At 39.9% G+C, this 14904-nt stretch overlaps 2 protein-coding genes across 2 annotated transcripts; one reads left to right on the top strand and one right to left on the bottom strand.

Annotated features, from left to right (window-relative positions):
• Positions 1 to 546: 546 nt before the first annotated feature.
• LOC135486895 (protein PET100 homolog, mitochondrial-like) lies at positions 547 to 2628 on the bottom strand. Its single transcript, XM_064770056.1, has 4 exons — positions 2435 to 2628; positions 2050 to 2136; positions 1812 to 1844; positions 547 to 1475 (listed from the first exon to the last, which is right to left on the bottom strand). The coding sequence occupies exons 1-4, from the start codon at positions 2462 to 2464 to the stop codon at positions 1383 to 1385; spliced, it is 243 nt and encodes an 80-aa protein (XP_064626126.1). The 5' UTR covers positions 2465 to 2628; the 3' UTR covers positions 547 to 1382.
• A 95-nt stretch (positions 2629 to 2723) lies between these two features.
• Positions 2724 to 5479, top strand: LOC135486894 (iron-sulfur cluster assembly 1 homolog, mitochondrial-like). The gene is made up of 4 exons (XM_064770055.1): positions 2724 to 2837; positions 3343 to 3396; positions 3777 to 3882; positions 4407 to 5479. The coding sequence occupies exons 1-4, from the start codon at positions 2754 to 2756 to the stop codon at positions 4553 to 4555; spliced, it is 393 nt and encodes a 130-aa protein (XP_064626125.1). The 5' UTR covers positions 2724 to 2753; the 3' UTR covers positions 4556 to 5479.
• The last annotated feature ends 9425 nt before the right edge of the window (positions 5480 to 14904 follow it).

The following is a 14904-nucleotide window of genomic DNA, read 5'->3' as shown; positions in this document are numbered from 1 at the left end:
TGATCAAGGGATTCTATTTCCAAGAGGAACAACTCTGTTTGTTTGCACACAGTGCCTTGGATGTTATCCAGGTCATCTAGCAAGGCCTTGACACCAATATACGACAGAGGTCAGAGACCATTGTAACATCCACTGTCTGTCTGAGCCTTATTCACATCCAATTCCATTATAAAATTTGGGAAAAAGTTCAAATTGGTACCCAAACAGAACCTGGTCTTGGCAGGTAGACCATTGGTATCAGGTGTACATGCCAAACTGTCCTAATGGGAGGCGACAGTGTCAGAACGAGGGGCCACAGAGACAGTTGGTCTCTACATCCGAGACCAGCCGGGTCACGTTTTCTAGGTCTTTACAGGCAAAAACTTTTTATCCTGGACCTGATTAAAATTCAAGGTGGCCAAAATGACAACAGCATGGCAACCTCGTAGTCTTCATGACCGTTACATGTCTCATCAGTCTTCTTGGTCCGAACAAACTTTGCCACAACTGACAAGCCAACAAATAGATCAGGAGGCAACACCATAAGGACAAAGGAACAACACTTGGTTTTATTCCATTTCTTCTTTATTTTTTCTCCAAAAAGGTTGATGATACATATATTTACAAGAGGATCACACCAATTCCTTGGACACATGCGTTTCACCATCACTATACTGCTTACATGTATCCACAGACTGTTCTCTTGTAATGCATTGCACGGACATTGGGTGATATGAATAAAGACTAGCAAATGCTTTTACTCCGGTTTTGTACAGGAAGGCCTAGTGTAAATGTACATGGAGATAAAAGCATTTCCTAGTCTTTATTCATATCACCCAATGTCTTTCTTGTGCACGGCACATCATGCAACATGTTCCATTACAACAGGAACATACTCTTTTGTCGGCCAGGTGACAATTATCAATATCACAATGCCACACGTCCATACAGTCTATGCATACCCAGCCTCAAGAGTCAGCCACATCTTAGTTACATCAAAACACACAGTTTGTCACATCCTTCAGAATTTTTAAATACACCACAATTTTCACACAAGAACTTATCACAAATCATTTTCAAAGTATCATTATCGACAACAATGGAATCCATACAGTTTCCCAGGCAGGCCCAGCTTGCCTGCTCGTTTCATGGATACAAAAGCTGTCCTCAAAATTGTCAGAAAAAGGCATGTATTGAAAGTGGTTGTACTCACAGCCTGACTTACATTCACTTATTCAAGCAGAACAACATAGAAAGTATGAAATTTGGTCCATGATTCAAAAGTGTGTACATGATTCCTATTTCTGAGATCCCCCAATATTATAAATTCGCAAAACTTCAGGGCTCTTAAATTCAGTTTTGTTTAACATGATACATCTTTTAAATCAAACAGATTCCTAAAACTATGACGATGTGTCTACCTTCTTCATATTTTCCTTCCATTTCTGTTCACGCCTTTCATCTAATTTGACAATCGTCTTTTGAATGGCTCTCCGCTGGAATACAAAAAGAATACACTATAGAATGCAATATAAAGGGCGGTCACAAAGGCCAAACATCTTTTTTGGTATGTTTTGACCTGTTAGAGCCTGCAAACACACAGAAATGTGTGAAACATGACAAAAGAAAGTTGGCCAGAGATCATGAAGAACTATGCTTCAGTCTGCCAGTGGAACTACTGCTGTAGAAGGCAAAAAGCATCATCCAGGAAGGTCATTAGCTCTATAAAAGTAACTCAATATGACTTCTATATGGCCTATACTGTCTGGAGGCACTAAACCGTAAATTATTTATCAGTCGAAAGGCTTGATAATTTTTGAACTGATACTTACAGCCCCAGGTTGTTCGGGAGGGAATAATTCATGCTGAAAACAAACACACAAAAATATTAAACTTTAATCTTCGAAGAGAAACGATTACTTTGAGCCCGGGTCACAAGCACCTCTGATGCCCAGAACAAACAAGCAATTTCTGCCACATGCAGTTGAGATCACTATAGTGACTATTCACTGGACGCAGCGAACATTTATATAGCTTGTTTGCAGGGACTAGGCCAAAAAATGAACTTACCCTCCTACTCATCATCCACTCCTCAAAAAACGAAGGCTGGTTAAAATAGTAGAAAAGTCCAACTGGAAATGACATATACATGGCCATCTGAAATGAACCAAAATAAGACATGCTAGAACTTTTGAAATGCTATGACGCCAGTGGATGACGCTAAGCCCTGGATTAATTCACGCTACTTTACTAAAATAATTTAAATCACTTTGGACACAGGGCACAGATAGTTACTTTTGAGCATGACTGCATGTCATTAGAATAAAAAATTGCATGTCTATAAGTAGGCTACTTAGGGATGTGGCGAAATTAGATTGCCCACTACTGATTCCTAAAACAAACATCCTGAAAAGAAATACGCAACAGATCAATAAAAACCAAGGACAAAACTTACCTTCGCAACTTCTAATTTCCATCCACCCATCTTGCTTATATCATCTATGGGTCATTTAGAGGAAAATCAATAGTTTTGTCGTTGCATAAGTTCAAAACGTGAAAGACTGCGCAATTTCTGAGTCGCTTACAACAACAGAAAATATTTTTAGTTTATCACGAATTTACTAGAAAATACAGGATAACAATAGCCAAATGTATTTTTATACATATAAATGTATAATTGTTTGTTCCCTTAAATGCTTATTAGGCTTCAGATAATGGTATATCTATGTGTCGAAAGTAATTTAAATGCAATATTATTTGTATAAGCGGCCAAGATGTCAGCTGCGAAGTTTGTTTCTGCGTCCGTTCGTGCCGTCTCAAAAATGCGATTGATTCCCACCAGAGCTGCATTGACATTGGTAAGAACTAATAAAACATTGGTTTGTAGTCTATAGTTTCGATTTACCGTTAATTTCTTGCATTTACGCCTCGAAATGTATGGCTGTATCGTGTTCATAATGAAGGATTGAAGGTCATTCATCATGATCAAGTTAGTCGAATCGAAGTGTGTTCCTACAGCCTACAGGCCCTTTTCGGCTTTTGTCTGAAACGCCGGTGTAATGTTTTTGAGTGTTTCTGTTTTTGAGTGTTTCCCCTCATTGTTTGGGAACGCTCAAAAATAGATTGACGAGTTTTTCTGTGTATCCCCCCTATTGAAAAGTCATGGTCTCTCTAGCTGCCTATTGTTTGGAAACACTGAAACATGGGGAACAACCACAGATGTTTCACCGGTACCACGTTGGATGCATGATCAAATCTGGGAAAAGTAAGTTTTGTTTCCCAAAAAGTTTTCCTTTAAAGTTCAATAAAGTATACTGGTACTACAACAACTTTGATTGATCTCTGTCTGTCTTTCCATTTTAGACTCCTACTGCAGTGCAAAAGGTGAAGGTGCTCATGAAAGAAAGACCTGAGATGGTGAGTAGATCAATGGTGTAGTAAGTAGGACATTGTCTGACTTGTGAGGTAAAAAGCGACTAAAGTATGTTGGCATGGTAATGATGGTTTTTACGACCTCTACATTGTTCTCAATATCTTCACACAAAGAAAGTCGAAAGCTTAATTCCATTTTAAAAAAAACTTTATTCTGCCCTCATAACTGGAGAAAAGTGCAGGCATTCACAGCAGAGGCATGCTTTTATGATAAATGTATTGCAAGTCATTGCGTGACTTTCATCATCTTCAATCTGTATGACCTTAAAAACTGGGTTGCAGAGCTAAAACTCGTTTGTGATTGGCTACATGTTGGTAGTGGTTTGTCATTACTGTCCGTTTATTGAAATGTTTTTTATTTTCAGGTTGGTCTAAAGATCGGAGTGCGGACAAGAGGTTGTAATGGTTTATCATATACCTTGGAGTACTGCAATGAGAAGGGGAAGTTCGATGAGGAGGTGCATCAAGACGGTATTCTAACGTTGAATTAACCATTGATAATTAAAAAACCACAGCTAAGCTGATATTCAAGCAGCCCTGTACGCTGCAGTGATCCAGGCAATGAATCTTACCTGCGCTACCAGAACAATGAAATGTTTTTATCTAACAAACACTACTACAGAATTTACTTCACCAGACATGTTAATTGACTTACTTGACTTAAACCCTGCTACTCCAAGTGAAGCATAGGTCACAGTTTTCTCAACTTGGGTCCACTTCATCCCTATCATCCTAGCCTCATGTTCTGTCGATCTTCGCCATGTGGTCCTTAGCCTGCCTAGACGCCATGTGTGCCTTGTGAGACATGATATATTTTGAATCATCCTGAAGTCTTTCTGGCTTCATCTGATATGTCTCCGTATTATTACTCCTTAGAAGTTAGAACAATGAACAACACAGTATCCCAGTTAAAAGGCCTGGATGCCTACTTTGTGATGTGATCGTGAAAGACCTGTTTTAAATGTTCTGAAATATTCTGTCTGCTTCCTTTCCAGGTGCAAAGATAATCATAGATTCAAAAGCTCAGCTCTCAGTACTGGGAACAGAAATGGACTATGTTGAAACGCCTTTAGCTTCAGAATTTATATTCAACAACCCAAATATCAAAGGAACTTGTGGATGTGGAGAAAGTTTTAATTTATAACATATTATGTGTTCGTAGGTGACACAAACATTAGAGGGAAATGCAATGCCTCAGTTGACACTTTCATGACAGCCATGTAAAGTAACCAAGCGTTGTTATGCTGTACAGGGTAATGTGAAGAACTATCAAGGTTCTTGATGGGAGTTGGTCAGGAAAAATGTTGGATATGTAACTGTACATGTCCATATATAGTTTGTAGGATTGCTCTATTTATGACAGTTTCGAGAAAAATTTGAAACATTTGGGAAAGCACATGTGTGTGTCTTAGCAATTTAATGATATGTGAATGATTATCATGGTTGACTGCTGGGCTGTGACTATTTGCTGGGAAAATACTGTGATAGGAAACTTTTCATAGCCATCTCATTTCAATTTTTTTCTCTAGAACAAGGTGACAGACATTGATCCACTGCGCTAATCCGACAGCCAATGTTATTTTGTAATGTACATTGTGTACTTTTGTTGAGGCATCCTGAAAAGACACTTCTTTTTTTTTTAGATGATACTTCAACACTTCCTAATTTATTGCGCATGATAACAATTACATGACATGGGTCTTGTATGATAATTGAGACGAATGAAGGCATAATGTCTTGGCAGCCTGTGAATACTCCACAACACATGATACATACCCGGTACATCGTGTATCTGTTCTAATTTATTCAAATGATTTTGACTAGAAGGGTAAAGTAAGCAACAGTGAGATTCATGAAATTGATAAAACGGTTGGTCAGCTTAGCGAGAGTACATCAGCAATTGTAGCCTGTATTGTAAATATTGTGGTGGCATTGTTGGCTAGTGTTGCCAGAAGTTTGTGCCGCAGAGCCCAAAGTGTTGCAAACAAAGAATAACACAATATATAGCCTATAGAAAAAGCAAAAATTTGTATATATAGCTCAATGTATGTTGATTAAAATTGATTGAACAAAATTATTTTTTGTTGCTGTGTGACTGCCATATTCCAGTACCTCGTACAGAGAAGTATGAATACACTCCTGAAGAAGGCCCACAAAAACTCTGGCAAGAGAGAAGAGGGGACTTGAGATGTAACACTCCTAGACATGGACAGAAAAGAGGCGACCACTATCTTTCATCTTGGGACTGGCCATTGCAGACACCAGAGCATGTGCTCCAGAACTGCCCTCTCATGGACACGGAGAGATTGAGGACATGCCGACTTATCGACGGTGAATATCGGTCCTAAAGTCTCCTTTCACCGCCGATAACTCCCGCAAGGTAATCTGTCGGACGCACCATCATAAACGGGTGGCCAATCTAATTGCTGGACACAAAGTAATTGAATGACGGCCTAACCTGAACCCACTGACGCGATTTGTCGCTTTGCAAAAATCGCTGGAATTGTCCGCTACTAGAAGTCGCCGCGTGCCGAATTCCATAACCTGTTCCCACTAGGGCGTTATCTCTGACGATTGACATCGAGGTCGCAAAGAGTTCATTTAGACACCTCTCACAGACCATTTGAGACTTGTCTTCACACGACCAAGAATCCGATTTAGACGATATTCTCGTCTTGGTGAAAGGACATGGTGTTTTTTTTCAGTGACGATGTTTATTTTTCATCTCGGGCACCTGACTTACTATCTCAGGCACCTAAGAAGATGGCCAACGAAGAGAATGATGAATAATATTTGAATCAGGATAGCGTACATCCATCCCGGTGTAATGTTTTTGAGTGTTTCTGTTTTGGAGTGTTTCCCCTCATTGTTTGGGAACGCTCAAAAATAGATTGACGAGTTTTTCTGTGTATCCCCCCTATTGAAAAGTCATGGTCTCTCTAGCTGCCTATTGTTTGGAAACACTGAAACATGGGGAACAACCACAGATGTTACACCGGCCTCGGAAAAGGCATGTCTTAGATCTATTGGAGGGGACAAAGTGGGCTTCTGAGACCTCCAGACTAGCATTTGATTCACATGATCAAGAGGCGATAGCTCCTGGGTGAGTTTACAGTAGGATGGTAGGCGACTGATATGTCCCACTGGTGCTGCCACATTTAAGGTTAAGACAGCTCCTGGGGGAGTTTATAGTGGGGGGGGGGGGGGCTGTCCTATATTGATATATCCAGCATGTGCTGCCATTTGAAGCCCAGACAGCTCCTGGCCGGGTGAGTTTACAGCAGGGGACTATGAATATGACAGATCCAGCGGGTGCTGCCATTTGACGGTCGGACAGCTCCTGAGTGAGTTTACAGTAAGGGCCTGTAATTCATTTTACCATAACAAAACATAAATAACTTCAAAGAAGTACTTTCTTATTATGTTATACATTTTTACTTCATTATTTACATCATACATTTTACATTTTATAAACAATATTTGATTGTGAAAAAATGGGTGAGAAAAAGCAATTGCCTTTGCAGGCCATTCCCAGAAACTCACCCTTTTTATCACAGGTCAATGTTTTAAACCTTTCAAGCCATGTGCCCAATTCGAGCTACTATTACTATTAAAACGCGCAACATGCTCACTGGCATGAGCCTCTGAGTTTTAAAATCTGATAACAAACTTTGCCCAATTATAGCAAACAACTGGGATCAAGTTTAAAACCAGTGATAAGATTGTATTGCAGCTTCGCCATGATTACCCAGGTGTGTCATCTTCCTGGAGATAAAGACCAGTGAGTCCCTAACCTTAGATACGTTGCGCCTACACCTACTGCACTCACTAGTCTCAATCCTATCGCTAGGTGGCTGCTGATGACGGCACTAACTGCCAGTCATGAAATAAACTAATGCTGTAACCCTGTAGGCCTAACCTACCTGTAATCTAGCTATAATGACCAACATGTATATGAGGCGCCATGTGGGACTTTAATTGTTTCCCTAAATTATTTCAAATAATGTCATTGTTTCAAACAAAAAATGAACAAATCAGAAATTATTTCATCCAATAAAGTACGTTTTAGAAACAATTATTTTGTATTCAAACGCGATGATGACGTCGTACATTTGGGAAAAACTCCCTAACGAGACCTAAAACCTGTCTACTGCGCAAACCATGTGCGCATACTATGAACGTAGTTTTGCTTGGATGGAAACAATGACTTTTGAAAGTGATTGGATGGAAACAATCAGAGTTCGCGTTTTCATGGTTTGAAAAAACGTTGCTGGGATGCAAATAATCAACATTAGATGAGTACAATTAGATTGTATACAAATAATTTCGTGCATACTTTCATGATTTGAAACGATCAGTTTGTTACTAAGTTAAAGTGATGGTTTGGAAATAATGATTTTGTGCGTGATTGTTTATCATCCAATGCAATTGACTTGGTTCACTCATTTATTTCGATATAATTTGCTTATTTCAAATAATTTCGTCAAATGATTTAATTACATGGCGCCCGTGGCTGCGTAAAACAATTATATGCATACCACAAGTTTGTAGCGTATACAATTTTTCATGGGATGCAAAGAATGTAATACGCACATATTCGTGGTTTGTAAACCATTGAAATAATGACTTTGCGAATCCACATGGTTTGAAATAATAAAAAGGACAACTTGGTATGGTTTCCAAACCATGGATTTGCAGAACTACTATGGTATGGAAACAATTTGTGTATGTTTTCCTGGTTTGAAAATAAACCGATGGTTTGAAAAATAAAAACGCTGGTTTGAATACAAAATAATTGTTTCTAAAATGTACTTTATTGGATGAAATAATTTCTGATTTGTTCATTTTTTGTTTGAAACAATGACATTATTTGAAATAATTTAGGGAAACAATTAAAGTCCCACATGGCGCCTCATACATGTACCACTGAAGAAAAAACAAAAATGCCAAAAATCTTTAAAAAATAAAAAATAATTGAAAATAATGAAAGATATGCCTATGTGGGGCAAAGGAAGATGACACAGTATGAAATGATAAAGTTATCAACATACTTAAGTGGCTTATTTGATTCACAGACTATTTGAGAACAGGAAGGGCGCTCCCAAGAGCATTCAGGCTTGAAAAGTTTAAATTACATTAGTTTCAAGGGTGCAAAACACACTGGGCCACAGTGAAAGATTATGTGCAGTATTGCATTGTCAAATACATACAGGTGATCTACATACAGGTGATCTACATACAGGTGATCTTCAAACATGTTGATAAATCACAATTTTGAACAAACATTTTGCCTAACAAATTGTATCGTTGCATTACATCACATTACATTTGTGCAGTATTGCATTGTCAAATACAAACAGGTGATCTTCAAGCATGTCGGTAAATCACTCTTTGGAACAAATATTATGCTACAATTTGGAACAAATGTTTGCTTAACAGATCGTTTGCACAGCACTTCATTACATTTGCCTGAAACAAGAGCATCAATGGGATCGTCCAGCTCTGTATCAACGCGAACATTGGTGTAAGCAATGAGAGTTCTTTCATCAGGTTTGTTCCTGACAGTATTCCATCACTGACATGAAGTTGTAGCTGCAAATAGAAATACCCTTGAAACTTTCAAAACCCGTTTAGACAATCTCTGGAAAAATTAAAAAGTTCATATTTTTACTACAAGTGAGACGACTCTCCCACACCGTACTTCGTTTTTCCTTGTTTTTATAAAGCGCCTGGTCTTTTTGTGTTTTTCTGTGTGGGCACCATATTTTGATATACAAACAACAATAGAGAATGACCAGTCTAAGTATGAGTCTAAGTAGCCTATAAAAGACAAGGAATGAGGATGTCTTAAAGAATTGACTGTGTCAGATTCGAAGAGATGGAAAATAAGACTGTATTGCACTGATTTTTCACAAACCTTATAAGTTGAAGACCCAAAAGGGTTATAAAACTTCCACGATGATGATGATGAAGTGATTTTCCTCATCGGTGGTTTTTCAGCGTATCCTGATCAAGGCAATGTTTTCGAGACGATCTTTGATGGGTTCTCCTTTCCCAGGGCTCCTTTTCTACAGAATGGGGATGTCAGTGATTCAGATGTGATCCTAGGCTTGTTGAACCTTTAAAATATTAGAATAAGAATGATGTGTTCAATTTGGAATAAAATCTTTAGCAAGACTTTTCAAAACTGCTAGAAATCTCTCCTCCATATCTTTACATTCTTGTTGGAATCCGTTTTTTATATTCTTGAATATATTGGATGCTTCAGCTGTATCTTACTCAAGTCACATAATCTCAGTCACTGCTCAAGATTTCAATCTATGGCATTAAAACAGCAGACTAGCTGAGTCAAGAATCGAGTCTTACCTTGAGGCTATCTGCGCCATTTTATGGCCAAGCTTAGTCAAGGATCAAGTCAAATCTTGAGGCTCTCCCTCGGGTTGGTTGGGAGGGTCGTTCATTGTCATCCCAAAGGCAGTGACAATACCGGGACTTGCAACCTCTCACCAAAAGACTAGTTGAACCTATAAAATATGGAATCAGAATGAGGCATTTCAATCAATCCTTAGCAAGATGTCTTAAACCTTGCAGAAAAATCTCCAATCCAAGCAAGATGTATTAAATCTTGCCGAAAAATCTATGGCATTAAAATAGCAGACTGTCTGCCCCATTTTCTGGCCAAGCTGAGTCAAGGATCGAGTGTTACCATGAGGCCCTCCCTCACGTTGGTTGGGAGGGTCGTTCATTGTCATCCCAAAGGCAGCGACAATACCGAGACTTGCAACCTCTCACCTAAAAGACTAGTTGAACCTATAAAATATGGAATCAGAATGAGGCATTTCAATCAATCCTTAGCAAGATGTCTTAAACCTTGCAGAAAAATCTCCAATCCGAGCAAGATGTATTAAATCTTGCCGAAAAATCTATGGCATTAAAATAGCAGACTGTCTGCGCCTTTTTGTTGCCAAGCTGAGTCAAGGATCAGGTCTAACCTTGAGACTCTCCCTCAGGTTGGTTTGGAGGGTCGTTCATTGTCATCTCAAAGGCAGTGATGATACCGAGACTTGCAACCTCTCACCTAAAAGACTAGTTGAACCTTCAAAATATGGAATCAGAATGAGGCATTTCAATCAATCCTGAGCAAGATGTCTTAAACCTTGCAGAAAAATCTCCAATCCGAGCAAGATGTATTAAATCTTGCCGAAAAATCTATGGCATTAAAATAGCAGACTGTCTGCGCCATTTTGTTGCCTAGCTAAGTCAAGGATCGAGTGTTACCATGAGGCCCTCTCTCAGGTTGGTTGGGAGGGTCGTTCTTCGTCATCCCAAAGGCAGCGATAATACCGAGACTTGCAACTTCTCACCTAAAAGACTAGTTGAACCTATAAAATATGGAATCAGAATGAGGCATTTCAATCAATCCTTAGCAAGATGTCTTAAACCTTGCAGAAAAATCTCCAATCCGAGCAAGAAGTATTTAAATCTTGCCGAAAAATCTATGGCATTAAAATAGCAGACTATCTGTGCCATTTTGTGGCCAAGCTGAGTCAAGGATCAGGTCTAACCTTGAGGCTCTCCCTCAGGTTGGTTGGGAGGGTCGTTCTTCGTCATCCCAAAGGCAGCGACAATACCAAGACTTGCAACCTCTCACCTAAAAGACTAGTTGAACCTTCAAAATATGGAATCAGAATGAGGCATTTCAATCAATCCTGAGCAAGATGTCTTAAACCTTGCAGCAAGATCTCCAATCCGAGCAAGATGTATTAAATCTTGCCGAAAAGTCTATGGCATTAAAATAGCAGACTGTCTGTGCCATTTTGTTGCCAAGCTGAATCAAGGATCAGGTCTAACCTTGAGACTCTCCCTCAGGTTGGTTGGGAGGGTCGTTCTTCGTCATCCCGAAGGCAGCGACAATACCGAGACTTCAACCTCTCACCTAAAAGACTAGTTGAACCTATAAAATATGGAATCAGAATGAGGCATTTCAATCAATCCTTAGCAAGATGTCTTAAACCTTGCAGAAAAATCTCCAATCCGAGCAAGATGTAGTAAATCTTGCCGAAAAATCTATGGCATTAAAATAGCAGACTGTCTGCGCCATTTTGTTGCCAAGCTGAGTCAAGGATCAGGTCTGACCTTGAGACTCTGCCTCAGGTTCGTTGGGAGGGTCGTTCATTGTCATCCCAAAGATATTGATGATACCGAGACTTGCAACTTCTCACCTAAAAGAATAGTTGAACCTTGAAAATATGGAATCAGAATGAGGCATTTCAATCAATCCTTAGCAAGATGTCTCAAACCTTGCTAAAAAATCTCCAATCCGAGCAAGATGTATTAAATCTTGCCAAAAAATCTATGGCATTGAAATAGCAGACTATCTGCGCCATTTTGTGGCCAAGCTGAATCAAGGATCAGGTGTAACCTTGAGGCTCTCCCTCAGGTTGGTTGGGAGGGTCGTTCTTCGTCATCCCAAAGGCAGCGATAATACCGAGTCTTGCAACCTCTCACCTAAAAGACTAGTTGAACCTATAATATATGGAATCAGAATGAGGCATTTCAATCAATCCTTAGCAAGATGTCTTAAACCTTGCAGAAAAATCTCCAATCCGAGCAAGATGTATTAAATCTTGCCGAAAAATCTATGGCATTAAAATAGCAGACTGTCTGCGCCTTTTTGTTGCCAAGCTGAGTCAAGGATCAGGTCTAACCTTGAGACTCTCCCTCAGGTTGGTTTGGAGGGTCGTTCATTGTCATCTCAAAGGCAGTGATGATACCGAGACTTGCAACCTCTCACCTAAAAGACTAGTTGAACCTTCAAAATATGGAATCAGAATGAGGCATTTCAATCAATCCTGAGCAAGATGTCTTAAACCTTGCAGAAAAATCTCCAATCCGAGCAAGATGTATTAAATCTTGCCGAAAAATCTATGGCATTAAAATAGCAGACTGTCTGCGCCATTTTGTTGCCTAGCTAAGTCAAGGATCGAGTGTTACCATGAGGCCCTCTCTCAGGTTGGTTGGGAGGGTCGTTCTTCGTCATCTCAAAGGCAGCGATAATACCGAGACTTGCAACTTCTCACCTAAAAGACTAGTTGAACCTATAAAATATGGAATCAGAATGAGGCATTTCAATCAATCCTTAGCAAGATGTCTTAAACCTTGCAGAAAAATCTCCAATCCGAGCAAGAAGTATTTAAATCTTGCCGAAAAATCTATGGCATTAAAATAGCAGACTATCTGTGCCATTTTGTGGCCAAGCTGAGTCAAGGATCAGGTCTAACCTTGAGGCTCTCCCTCAGGTTGGTTGGGAGGGTCGTTCTTCGTCATCCCAAAGGCAGCGACAATACCAAGACTTGCAACCTCTCACCTAAAAGACTAGTTGAACCTTCAAAATATGGAATCAGAATGAGGCATTTCAATCAATCCTGAGCAAGATGTCTTAAACCTTGCAGCAAGATCTCCAATCCGAGCAAGATGTATTAAATCTTGCCGAAAAGTCTATGGCATTAAAATAGCAGACTGTCTGTGCCATTTTGTTGCCAAGCTGAATCAAGGATCAGGTCTAACCTTGAGACTCTCCCTCAGGTTGGTTGGGAGGGTCGTTCTTCGTCATCCCGAAGGCAGCGACAATACCGAGACTTCAACCTCTCACCTAAAAGACTAGTTGAACCTATAAAATATGGAATCAGAATGAGGCATTTCAATCAATCCTTAGCAAGATGTCTTAAACCTTGCAGAAAAATCTCCAATCCGAGCAAGATGTAGTAAATCTTGCCGAAAAATCTATGGCATTAAAATAGCAGACTGTCTGCGCCATTTTGTTGCCAAGCTGAGTCAAGGATCAGGTCTGACCTTGAGACTCTGCTTCAGGTTCGTTGGGAGGGTCGTTCATTGTCATCCCAAAGATATTGATGATACCGAGACTTGCAACTTCTCACCTAAAAGAATAGTTGAACCTTGAAAATATGGAATCAGAATGAGGCATTTCAATCAATCCTTAGCAAGATGTCTCAAACCTTGCTAAAAAATCTCCAATCCGAGCAAGATGTATTAAATCTTGCCAAAAAATCTATGGCATTGAAATAGCAGACTATCTGCGCCATTTTGTGGCCAAGCTGAATCAAGGATCAGGTGTAACCTTGAGGCTCTCCCTCAGGTTGGTTGGGAGGGTCGTTCTTCGTCATCCCAAAGGCAGCGATAATACCGAGTCTTGCAACCTCTCACCTAAAAGACTAGTTGAACCTATAATATATGGAATCAGAATGAGGCATTTCAATCAATCCTTAGCAAGATGTCTTAAACCTTGCAGAAAAACCTCCAATCCGAGCAAGATGTATTAAATCTTGCCGAAAAATCTATGGCATTAAAATAGCAGACTGTCTGCGCCATTTTGTGGCCAAGCTGAGTCAAGGATCAGGTCTAACCTTGAGGCTCTCCCTCAGGTTGGTTGGGAGGGTCGTTCATCGTCATCCCAAAGGCAGTGATGATACCGAGACTTGCAACCTCTCACCTAAAAGACTAGTTGAACCTATAAAATATGGAATCAGAATGAGGCATTTCAATCAATCCTTAATAGCAAGATGTCTTAAACCTTGCAGAAAAATCTCCAATCCGAGCAAGATGTATTAAATCTTGCCGAAAAATCTATGGCATTAAAATAGCAGACTGTCTGCGCCATTCTGTTGCCAAGCTGAGTCAAGGATCAGGTCTAACCTTGAGACTCTCCCTCAGGTTGGTTGGGAGGGTCGTTCATTGTCATCTCAAAGGCAGTGATGATACCGAGACTTCCAGCTTCTCACCTAAAAGACTAGTTGAGCATTCAAAATATGGAATCAGAATGAGGCATTTCAATCAATCCTTAGCAAGATCTCTCAAACCTTGCTAAAAAATCTCCAATCCGAGCAAGATGTATTAAATCTTGCCAAAAAATCTATGGCATTGAAATAGCAGACTATCTCCGCCATCTTGTGGCCAAGCTGAGTCAAGGATCAGGTCTAACCTTGAGGCTCTCCCTCAGGTTGGTTGGGAGGGTCGTTCTTCGTAATCCCAAAGGCAGCGAAAATACCGAGACTTGCAACCTCTCACCTAAAAGACTAGTTGAACCTATAAAATATGGAATCAGAATGAGGCATTTCAATCAATCCTTAGCAAGATGTCTTAAACCTTGCAGCAAGTTCTCCAATCCGAGCAAGATGTATTAAATCTTGCCGAAAAGTCTATGGCATTAAAATAGCAGACTGTCTGCGCCATTTTGTACCCAAGCTGAATCAAGGATCAGGTCTAACCTTGAGACTCTCCCTCAGGTTGGTTGGGAGGGTCGTTCTTCGTCATCCCAAAGGCAGCGATAATACCGAGACTTGCAACCTCTCACCTAAAAGACTAGTTGAACCTATAAAATATGGAATCAGAATGAGGCATTTCAATCAATCCTTAGCAAGATGTCTTAAACCTTGCAGCAAGTTCTCCAATCCGAGCAAGATGTATTAAATCTTG

The sequence above is a fragment of the Lineus longissimus genome, chromosome 4 (assembly GCF_910592395.1).
Source record: "Lineus longissimus chromosome 4, tnLinLong1.2, whole genome shotgun sequence".
Lineage (NCBI taxonomy): Eukaryota > Metazoa > Nemertea > Pilidiophora > Heteronemertea > Lineidae > Lineus > Lineus longissimus.
This window is presented reverse-complemented; position numbering and strand designations above follow the sequence as displayed.